The sequence below is a fragment of the Lepus europaeus genome, chromosome 12, assembly GCF_033115175.1.
Source record: "Lepus europaeus isolate LE1 chromosome 12, mLepTim1.pri, whole genome shotgun sequence".
NCBI lineage: Eukaryota > Metazoa > Chordata > Mammalia > Lagomorpha > Leporidae > Lepus > Lepus europaeus.
Window position 1 is genome coordinate 97491323 of NC_084838.1, and position 11938 is coordinate 97503260.

Consider the following 11938-nt stretch of genomic DNA (forward strand, 5'->3'; position numbering starts at 1 on the left):
TGAGTATTTTGCTCGTGATAGCATTTCAGCGTGAAGAGGTCAGATTTGGCCAAGGAGAAGGAATGGCCAGTGAAGAAGAGACAGACCAGGGGAGCCTGTAGTCCCAGAGCCCAGTGAGGAAAGTTTATGTAGGTCAGCTGTGACGTGCTGCCACCTCTGAGCCAGCTGCTGATGCTTGGATTTCATAAGGTGGAGCTTTCTGTGACAATGAGCACTGCTAAGGGCAAAATGCCTGATGGAAGTAGGCTCAAGAGAGACTCAGAAGAGATGCATTGAACACAGGTTCGACAACTGGAGGAGTTTTGCTGTAAAGAGGAACCAAGAAACAGTATGGTGGCTGGAGGAAGAACTGGGTCAAGGCATGATGTCTTGTTTATTTTAAGATGAATGAGCTCAGTTTTTGAATAACATCCAAACTCTACTTCCTTTCTTCTGCTTATTGCTGGTACTGTCTCTTTCATGCATCGATGTCCCATTTGTACCTGAGTCTGTTTTATCACTGTATGAGTTTTAGAGTACAGGTTCCCCCAAAATTATTGCTAGAATTTTAACTAGAATTGCATTAAAGTTTTTGATTGATGTGAAGGGAATCATCGTCCATGAATATGATTGCTTTATTTATTTGAATCTTTTGTGTCTTCTAGTAGAGTTTAAATTTTCTCTCTGAAATCCTTGTGGCCTTAAAGAATTCCTAGATGTCCTTTTGATTTTGTTGCTATTACAAATAGGGCTGTCTTTTATTTTCTTCTTGATTATTGCTGATTTATGAGAATATTAATTTTCTCTAAACTGGTCTTAAATTGAGCAGTCTTTCTAAGTTCTTGTTAATTTTAGTATTGGTTTCCTTCAGGTATGATGATGTACGTAAAAATCCTATTATGTGCCAGAATGGCTTTTTTCTCTTCCTTCCTAGTTCTTAAACATGTTGGTTCTTTTTCTTCTTACCACTTTCACCAGGTTCTATAATACTGGGTTAATTAATAACAGCAGTGTAGCGGAATTCATAAACAGAGATGAGACACCAAGGCCTTTAACAGGAAGCAGTCTTCTTCTTCGTCGTCGTCATCGTCGTTGTCTTCTTCGTCTTCTTCGTCGTATTCTCTTCTTCTTCTTCTTCTTCTTCGTCTTCTTCTTCTTCGTCTTCGTCTTCGTCTTCTTCTTCTTCTTCTTCTTCTTCTTCCTCTTCCTCTTCCTCTTCCTCCTCTTCCTCTTCCTCTTCCTCTTCCTCTTCTTCTTCTTCTTCTTCTTATTATTATTATTATTATTATTATTATTATTATTGCATAAGGCTCAGTTGGATTCAAGTTCAGGAAGACTAAGCCCTGAACAAAGAGGGGTATTTTCTTATATGTCTTTTTAGTTTCTTTTTCTCCCATATATGATTACATACCTGCATTTGATTGGATATTCTAATGATAACATGGCAGCTATAGGAATTGATACAATATTGTGCATGCATATATAGTTATTGATAATGTTTAGCTTCCTGTAATATACCTAATGTTACTTCCAAACACATACTAAGCTGTGCTGTGTGGCATGGGCTAACACCAGCACTCTGTGCTGACAAGTAGAAGTTGAAACCATCACAAGAAAGTAGATAATGACAGCATTCCATTCCTAGGATAACTTTCTTTTTTTATTTTTTTCTTTTTCTGTTTCTATTTTGGGAAGTCCTCTATCACAGCAGATACACTTGTCTTTCTAATTCCCAATACAGAGCATTTCTTCATTAAGTTAAGAACACTGTATTTAGGTTTTAGGTGCATGGCTTTTACCAAATTATTCCTGGATTTGGAGACCTGGTTTAAGAAAATATAGATAGGTCTTAAACTTTATCAGAGTATTTTCAAACTTAAGAAATTTCATACATTTGTCTCATGACTGAATTACATCAAAAGATTTTCTGATGTTAAACTGTCCTTATATTCCTGAGAAAACCTCTGCTTGATTACAGTCTGTCATTCTACAGTTAGATTTACTTAGCTAATATTTTAATCTGAAAGTTTTTGTAAATTATTTTTATTTATTTGAAAGAGATAGAGACCTTCCATCTGCTGTTCACTCCCCAAATCCCATAAAAAATGCCTGGAACTCAATCCAGGTCTCCCACATGGTGGCAGGGACCCAAGTAATTGAGCCGTCACTCTCCTGCTTCCCAGGGTGTGCATTAGCAGGAAGCTGGAATGGGAGCAGAGGCCCCAACCCAGGCACTCTGATATGGGATATGGTAGCCCAAGTGGCATCTTAATCTCTGGACCACCAGCCCACCCCAATCAGGCTTTTTGTATCTATATTTATAACTTACATGTACCTGTAATATTATTATACCCCCCCCCCTTTTTTTTTTTTTGGACAGGCAGAGTTAGTGAGAAAGAGACAGAGAGAAAGGTCTTCCTTCCGTTGGTTCACCCCCCAAATGGCCACTACAGCTGGAGCTACGCCAATCCGAAGCCAGGAGCCAGGTGCTTCCTCCTGGTCTCTCACGTGGGTGCAGGGACCCAAGCACTTGGGCCATCCTCCACTGCCTTCCCGGGCCATAGCAGAGAGCTGGACTGGAAGAGGAGCAACCGGGACTAGAACCCGGTGCCCATATGGGAATCCAGTGCTGCAGGCAGAGGATTAACCAAGTGAGCCACGGCACTGGCCCCAGTTGTTTTCCGTTTTTTAAGATTTATTTATGTGAAAGGCAGACTGACAGAGATGGAGATCTTGCATGTGCTGGTTCCAAATGGTTGCAGGTGTCAGGGCTAGCCCAAGCCAAAACCATGAGCCTAGGACTCCATCAGGTCTCCCATGTAGTTGGGCTTTCCCAGGCACATTAACAGGAAGCTGAATCAGAAGCAGAGCAGCTGGGACTAGAACCAGCACGCTGATGTGGGATGCCGGCATCACAGACAACAGCTTAAACCATACACCACAGTATTGACCCCTGTACCATTGTTAAGTAATGTGGGAATCAGTGTTATGGGAAATTCAGTAAATGATTTGGCCATTTCTACTCTGCTTTGTGGAGCCACCGAGACCAGGCTTGATTGAGTATTTCTTTTTCTTTCTTTTTTTTTTTTAAATTAATTTATTTTATTGAAAGGCAGAGTTACAGAGAGGCAGAGGTAGAGAGAGAGGTCTTCCACCCACTGGTTCATTCCCCAGATAGGCTCAAGGGTCAGAACTGGGCCAACCTGAAGCCAGGAGCCTGGAACTTCTTCTGGGTCTCTCACGTCTCAGTCCTCCACTGCTTTCCCAGGCACATTAACAGGGAGCTGGATTGGAAGTGGAGCAGCCAGTACTCCACCCGGTGCCCATATGGGATGCTGGCACTGCAGGCGGTGGCTTTACCACTATGCCACAGTGCTGGTCCCTGATTAGTTCTTAAAAGTTGGGCAGGGCCACTCTCTAGGTTTGGGGCCTTTGGGTAGTGATAGTCTGTGATTATCTCTCTTGTGTGTATACTATCTCCCCATTTTATTTCTTCTTTCTTTCTTTTTTCTTTCTGTCTTCACTACAATCTTACAGAATTTTCCCTAGCACATTCTTTTTTTTACAGGTTTGGTTTTGTGCATTCTTACCTGTTTGTTTTCTATTTTTTCTTTATTTTTGTATACTTTTATTTCACTGGATTGTATCTTATTCTTTATCAGCTTCTTAGAGTTAGTTTATTCTTATTTTCCAATCAATATAGTAAAGGTAAACATTTTTAGAGGCAGTTTACTTCTTAATACTTTTTTAAGATTTCCTGTAATCAGTGATCCCCTGCCTTCATCTCTGGAATAGTGGGAGAGGGAAGCAGCAGCATGTGCCAGGCTGACGTATCAGAAACTTGAACATGGCCCAGATTCAGCAGACGTGGTTGTTGGTTTCTGGCTGTCTCCCCAGGTTGTGAACATACAGCCCCTGGCTGCCTTTTTGATTGCTCTGTCCCTGGTACTTAGCCTAGTGCTCAGTATTTATTTACTCACGTGGATAAAGTGATGTTTACCAACGTTTTTCTATAAAGAGCTTCTAAGTTTCTGAACTCGAGCTACAATTCTGTGTCCATTTTACATTAAGCACCTCTGACATTCAGCGTGTGAGCAGTCAGACACAAGACATTTGTTTCATTCCCAGCAGCCTGTCCCATCTGCCACGTGAGATGAGCCCTTTTGATCAAAGCCCAAGACAGCTTTGGGCTTCATGTACCTTGTAGATATTAGGAAAATCAAGGCTATTTGATTCATATGACGTGCTATTTGAAAAGCAGTTTTTTAAGTTCTCCCCTGAGAGTACATGACCTAAAAGAGAGTGATAATTCTTGGTGTGGGGTTTAACACTTCAAAACCACATTGCATGGTTTCTGTGTTAAAGAACTGATCTAGAAGGCTCTCCCACATTCTGAGACTCCACAGTTCAAACGGACCTGCAGCCTGCATTCATGAGAGGTCCTAGCGTGAGGTATACACTTAAAGAAGACACTGACTAACAAAGTCTCAGGGTGGTTTGCACCAAGGTGAGATTGGCTTCCCACTGCACGTGGTTCATAGCACGCAGTAGCCGTTCTGTGAAGCTTGCTGAGTCCTAACCTGAGATGGCTCAGATGTGCCGCCTGGTGCTTTCTGTGGTCATTTTGTTCTAAGAGAAAGACAAATCTTTCTAAGTAAGACTGAGGAGCAGTCATTCCGTTCAACTTCAGAAAGACAGTCACCATTTGTGTCTCAGGACAGAGGCCAGAACCAAACAGTATATTGTAGGCTAACATGGAGTTTAAATAGACTTGACTGTGTGGGATGGCATACAGTTTTCATAACACCTGTAAATCATTGTAAAATACAGCGTTTTACCCTAAAGAAACCGGTCGTTCTCCCTGAGAAACCACCCCTCTCTGTGCTGTTGATCCTGAGAAAGAAGAAAATAATCTTAATCCAAGTCGAATTAAACATGTAAACAAGAAAGAAATTTTTAAGTCTAAGTGTACAGCTGCTGGTGGTCAAAAACGTAATGTTTTCAGTGTGAGAAATCATTTCTATAATTTATGAGAGACAAAATACAATTGAAAGCTTAGATAATAAAGCAAGGAAACATAATCTTATAAATTGGAGTAGAGAGTCCATAAAGGAGTCAAGCAGGATAAATAATAGAAAATGATGGAGCGGACCTTAGACCTTTCCCTAACATAGGTGGTGAGGGTGACCCTCAGGAAGGCAACCCTGGAGCCGGGACCAGGCATGTGCAGTGCACAAAGGAAAGAACAGAGCAGGGGGCCAGCAGGGAGATGAGGGGAAGGAGGTGTAGCTTGCTGCACTGGCAGGCAGGCAAAGGGGATGCGTAGATGTCCAGGCTCCATGTAGGTGGCCAGGTGTCCTCCTTGCCTTGCACTCACAGAAGACGTCGATGTTCTCCAGAGCGTGTTGTTTACCCCTCTTGTTGGAGTTGGAATTGCACTGTATGATGCTTCCCAGCTGCCACAGGTTTCTTTAGCATTCAGCGAGCCCTGACAGCTTAGACTTAACTTCTGTCTGTGAGTTATTTCTGGGCCTGGAAGGGATTCACGGATGTGTGTGTGTTTCCTTCCTCAGCATTTCTGGATTGAGAGTGATGGGGGAATCCTTTTCTCCTGCATTTCACCTGCATCTGGAAGAGAGCACTGGGTCTCGAGAGAAGGATGTTAAACTGCTTCAGGAAATCGTAAATCAGGTAGGTATCAGTGACTCCAGGAAACCTTCCTGTTTCTGTCCTCACTCCAAGCAGTGGTTGGTTGGTTTGTTTTATAAATCTTCATTTGTCTATTAGGGAGACAGACTTTCATCTGCTGGTTCAATCTCCAAATGCCCACGACAGCCACAGTTGGGTCCGGCCAGCCCTAGCAACCAGGAGCTCAACCCAGGTCTCCCACCTGGGTGGTAAGAACTCAGCCACTTGAGCCATCTCCACTGACTCACAGGGTGTGCATTAGCAGAAAGCTAGAGTTAGCAGTGGGATCCAAGGCTTGAACCCAGGTACTCCAGTGTGGGACTAGGGCACCTTAACCATTGTATCAAATGCCTGCCTCCTTGAGCACTTCATTTTTTAACCTCGTTTTTAAAAAATGCACCTTTGTCCTTAGAAATAGGGTGTGACTGAAGTTGCTGTCCTAAGGCTCAGGGTCCCTCAAGGTGCCCAGCTCTGCTCAGCCGAGTTCACAGCATCCCCGTAGGGTCAGGCCGTGGCCTTTCCACAGTGTCAGTTCTCAGCTCCCACTGCGGTTGCTGCACCGAGTGCCACATTGAACCTAAATACACCTGACTTCTACTCTGAATGTAATGAGCTAGCCGACCACTCCTCCCTGTAAACAAGGCCAGGCTTTGGGGCATACAGGAGGGGAAGCAGTGGGAATTGCTTGTATTCCTGGACAGCAGGCCGAGTTGGGGGATGCCCAGCGTTCTCAGAGATGGCCTGTTAACTGTCGTCCTGCCATCATGACACTGCTAATCGAAAAGGAAGGAAGGAAGACCCTTCTGTAGCATGCTTAACTTGAGACATTTTTAAAGAATTCTTTATCTTCTGAAAATCGTTTTCCTACTAATGACAACTTCATTGTTGAATGGAATTGTCAGAGACTTGCCTGTTTCTGTCCATGGCACTTCCTGTCACCATGGCTGCTCTAAGTGCAGATGACCTCTGGTTGCACGGCCTGCCTCAACTTCCCTCTGTCCTACAGTGTTTGAGCCACGTAATCTGGAAAAATGGAGCCATGGAGACTTGCATACAACTGGTGGCCTTCTTACACTCTCTTACTCTCACATCCAAAAACCAAAGCTGGAAACACTCAGACCCTGAGAGTCCTCGTTGAGGAGAGAGTAGGAACGATCAAGCTGCAGTGACTAGGCTTGTGGTGTGAGGCGATGTCACGGGTGTTTCTCAGACACAGCTCTGCAGGCATGACGATAGCAGGCCATCCTTAAAGATCCAAAATGTGCCACTGCTCCCTTTACGCCCTCAGTGCTTTTATTCTCATGTTGCTTAAGTATCCACAAACACATGAGTAAATACAGCATCATTGTGATGTGGGTTCTTACACAAAAGTAAAACCAAAACAAGTTTCTAAGTTCAACACAAACTGAATGGACAAGCCGTCGATTCATGATGTAACGTTGTAACAGGTAGTTTGGACTTTGAGTGAAACTCCCTGGGGCCACGCTGGCAGTGTGGGTCGCAGGCACTGGTAAACTGCAGCTCTGTCCTGTGTTGGATTCTTCCCATGGCTCCATCCTCCTCCCTCAGACTCCCGTCTCCCTCGGATTGCCCCGGAACAGGTCTGCACGTACGTCATGTTGTGAGACACGGCCGCCTCCGCATACCATGAGTCAGTCCCACATGGAATCCACTGTACCCTCTCTTCAGTAGAGAGCAGTGTAGCTGCGTTGTTCCCGAGAGACCAGTCAGCACCCACACGTAGGCATCCTCAGTGAAAAGAGAAGTGCACATCCATGAGGACAGTCAGATCCCAGGGCCCTCCCTGTAGGCCCCAGTTGGGTGCTGGCTGTCGGGAGTCACCTGGAGGGTCTAGAAAGGAGAGAATGCGCAGGAAGGGATGGGGAGTGGGGAAGTACAGGGACAAAGCACTCTAGAAACTCTTGGTGCTGTGGCACAGCGGGTTAAAGCCCTGGTCTGAAGCGCCAGCATCCCATATGGGTGCCAGTTCTAGTCCCTGCTGCTCCTCTTCTGATCCAGCTCTCTTCTATGGCCTGGGAAAGCAGTAGACGATGGTCCAAGTCCTTGGACCCCTGCACCCATGTGGGAGACCTGGAGGAAGCTCCTGGCTCCTAGCTTCAGATTGATGCAGCTCTGGCTGTTGCGGCCATCTGGGGAGTGAATCAGTGGATGGAAGACCTCTCTCTCTGTCTCTACCTCTCTCTGTAACTGTGTGTTTCAAATAAATAAAATAAAAATCTAAAAAATTTTAAAAATAAATAAAAGTAGAAAGAAAACAGAAAAATCTCACCATTGCTTTGCATAATCATAGCTTCCATCTTTAAAAAAAATATGTCTTTTTAACAATTTTATTTATTTTTTGAGAGGTAGAGTTACAGACAGGGAGAAGGAGAGACAGAGACAAAGGTCTTCCACCCGCTGGTTCACTCCCCAAAATGTGGCCGCAGTGGAGCTAGGCCGATCCAAAGCCAGGAGCTTCTTCCAGGTCTCCTACACAGGTGTAGGGACCCAAACACTTGGGCGGTCCTCTGCTGTCCTAGGCCATATGCAGAAAGCTAGATTAGAAGAGGAACAGCTGGGACACAAACCTGTGCCCATTTGGAATACGGCACCCAAGCAAAATCTTAGCCTACTACACTACAGCACCAGCCCCTAAAAAAAATTTTTTTTTTTAATTGATTTATTTGAAAGGCAGGAAGAGAGAGGGAGAGAGAGTTTCCATATGCTGGTTCAGGCCCCAAATGGCAACAACAGCCAAGCTAAAACCAGAGACCTGGAGCTCCATCTGGGTCTCCCACATGGGTGGCAGGGCCCCAAGCACTTGGGCCATCTTCCACTGCTTCCCTAAGCCATAGCAGAGAGCCAAATCGAAAGTGGAGCAGCCGGGACTTGAACTGGTGCCCACATGGGGTGCCAGGTCTGCTGGAGGTGGGTTTACCTACTACGCCACAGTGCTGGCCTCGACTTTTTTTTTTTTTTTTTTTTTTTAAGATTTAATTCACATACTATAAAAGTAGTTTATTGGAAAGTGTGCAGCTCAGTGGTTTTCAGTATATTCACAAGGTTGTGCATCCATCACAAATTCCAGGACATTTTTATCACCCCCAAAAGAAACCTACATAGCCTATTACCTTGCTCTGGGTGTTATGCTTTATTTATTTATTTGTTTTTAGGTAGAGAGTGTTCTTATTTAAAAAAGAACAAGGATGAATGGTGGTTAAGTATGAGAAAGACGGGCAGAAATTTGTCAGGATAGAGTCTTGGACCAGATGTAACACCTGGAACTCATCATTGCTGAGCACGGTAGACAGACAGCAGCCTCAGTGGTGGCAGCCGTGTCTCCAGGGCAGTCCCGTGGGGCTTACAGTGACTGTGGTGGGTGCCCAGCATGGACGTGCCTGTGCCTGCAGGATGTTCTGTGGAGAGCGGGTGCTGGCGGGCGTTAGGAGATGGTGTTGTAGTTCTGTCTTCTAGCAGATATATGCTGGGGAAGGTGAGTGAAAACTGTTGAGGGACTTCAGCATAGCTTCCTGGTTTACTTACCGCAGTGTCAGAACTTCCTGCTGCCAATGTATTCCTTTTTCTTCATACAGTGCATGAACAGAAGTATTGCATTAACTCAGGCACGCTACTTGGACAAAGAAGAGAAGTGCCTCCCTCCTCCGAGGTTGGTTGACGTTAAAATAGGACTTTACCTTTTTTTCCTACCCTAAACTCTGTAGGAAATCATGTTTTGAACAATTTTGAAAAACTATCACAGAATAAGAAAGAACTTCCTATAAGTGTAGTACATTACCTGTTTTCATTCTTAACCTAAGTGTTTTCACATTTTAGCATCCAGCCCCACAGGACCCACTGTGCACCCTCCAGTTAGCTCAGTGAAATGTCTGGAGTCCCAAGAATGAGTGGGAACAAGTGAGGGTCCCGTCAGCTGACCTTTCCCGTGTCCTGAGGGAGGCATGTCCCTTGCCAGCAGTCTCACTCTCTGCCCCATGAGGACAGCGTGCAGGAAAGGGATGGCAACCTAGATGCGGTTGCCACACCACCTCTGCTGGCCACGTGTTCAAACCCTGAACAAGGCGGGCTTGGAGAGATCTAGAGTCGGTGGTGTGCACTAGCTGTGAAAGGCAGTGAGGAAGCCCGGGTTCTGTCCTCAAAGCACTTCCAGGCGGACACCCAGCATGGCACTGGGGAAAGGACCTGGCTTTCCGACCTCAGGAACAGAGGTGCACTGAGGGTCACTGCCACCAGAAGTGTACTCACGGCAGGGGCCAGGCAGCAGAGCAGGTGCCTGGGACAGCTGCTCACCTCCACCACGGTGGGAGAAAGCTGCCACAGCATGAGGTGAACTAATGGGCAGGGTGAGCTCCTCGTAGCCACGGCCGGCTGAGCCGTGGTGTATTCTCACTCGGTAACTGTGGCCTTTCACTTCTCAGCATTAGGGTCGTGGTCACAGTGGAGCAGACAGAGGACGAGCTGGAGAGAGCTGCAGCCACCATCAAGGAGGTGGCCCAGGCTGTCCTGCTTTAGGCCGAGCTCAGCCCTGGTGGCTCTTACCGCACGACATGCAGAAGAACAGAGACCTCCCACAGGCCAAGGAGAGCCCTAAGGAGAACTCCAGGGTGTTTGACAGGATTATCACCAAACAGTGCGTATGGACCAAGCGTGTGCCCAGGAGAAAGAAGCTGATTATTTTTAAAAAGAAAACACTTCTAAAAACCCAGGAACTGATTTTTTTTTTTAAAGAGGACAGCTAATGACAGCATATAACATGTATTTAAATTGTGCTCTTTAGTACTGTTTAAAAGCTTTATTACCCTCGTATTTTGTATTCTTTTCATTGTCACTGTTTAAAACTGGAGCCTCAGTCTGTCTCCTCTGCCTTCTATTGGGAATGATTCTGTGTGCACTCCAGAAGACTGCCCAGGGGAGGGACCGTGCGGCAGCAGAGCCAGGAGGATGCTCGCTCCTGGTGCAGAGGGTGGAACTGAAGATCTAACCCAGCCACATCACGTGAATCGAAAACCACGTAAAGGAGCACTTTGTTGTGAGATTACTACGGACTTTTCATTAGATTTTATTCCTAGAATTTTTATATACACTAAATATTAATGTGACACCATTTCTAATCTAAGCATTCCTAACCAGAGAATATTCATTATAATTTCTACATAAGCAATAATTTAAATCAAATCTTATTTTAATATGATTGACCTTTGCACTTACATGTTGACTTCTAATCTGTTTTAAGAAGGTTATCATGTTGATCCCAAAAAGAGAAACTATATCCTGGGTACCTTAGGGTATCTCAGATGTATTTCCTTTATATAGAGATGGATTGCCTCAGGATGTATAACTATAGGCTTTGCCTAAGCTCAAAGAAATGAGAACTTTTCTTTTAAGCTTATGAATTTCAAATATATAAGAAAGATGTAAAGTCACTAAGAAGTTAAATGTTTAAGCTGTGCTTTAGCTATCTGTTTTTTCTTTAGCAAATCAAGTTGAGTGGGTAAGGATTTGTGATATGTGCTATAAAAATTTTGCATAAATATGACACCATTAGTCCTTCTTTTATTAAAGGTAGAGGAATAAAATTATAAAAGGTCATTTTTATAATCTGTATTCACATTCAGAAGAGGTCGTCACCATCTTTTTAAATAACATCATTTTTTAATGTTCAGTTTCTGTTCTTGAGTTATTTCATACGTATGTGCCTTGTGATTGCTGCTGCTTTAAAGGATATAGTTCTCTAGGGATGTGAATCTATGTTTGTTTTTTAATGAAATAAACCTGCATTCCTGATGATCAATCTATTTGCATATGTAATATATTCAGCAGAATGTTTAAGCACTTTTGCAAACCTAGGCCAGTGTTCTTTTTGTTTTTTTTTTAGAAAGTAATTTACTTTTTTAAGTCCCTTACTTGATATCTAAAGAAAGAATTATATCTGAAGTTTCCTGGATTGCTACTGATTTAAGCATTAGTCATAAATACCTGTTATTTTTATAAACAGACAATAACTTTAGCTTCTTTAATAATACTTACAACGGGCCGGCGCCGTGGCTTAACAGGCTAATCCTCCGCCTTGCGGTGCCGGCACACCGGGTTCTAGCCCCGGTTGGGGCGCGGGACTCTATCCTGGTTGCCCCTCTTCCAGGCCAGCTCTCTGCTATGACCCGGGAAGGCAGTGGAGGATGGCCCAAGTGCTTGGGCCCTGCACCCGCAAGGGAGACCAGAGAAGCACCTGGCTCCTGGCTTCGGATCAGCGAGA

General features: G+C 44.5%; 1 protein-coding gene across 3 annotated transcripts in view; it reads left to right on the plus strand.

Annotated features, from left to right (window-relative positions):
• SPTLC1 (serine palmitoyltransferase long chain base subunit 1) overlaps nt 1–11476 on the plus strand; it is a 53648-nt gene extending 42172 nt beyond the window's left edge. For 2 of the 3 annotated variants that reach the window (XM_062208578.1, XM_062208579.1), the window contains exons 13-15: nt 5553–5670; nt 9261–9334; nt 10104–10294. In XM_062208578.1, coding sequence (XP_062064562.1) covers nt 5553–5670; nt 9261–9334; nt 10104–10197 — 286 coding nt within the window. In that variant the 3' untranslated portion in view covers nt 10198–10294. Of the gene's footprint in view, nt 1–5552; nt 5671–9260; nt 9335–10103 lie in introns of all 3 variants that reach the window. The other variant, XM_062208580.1, reaches the window with a different exon arrangement.
• Nucleotides 11477–11938: the final 462 nt, after the last annotated feature.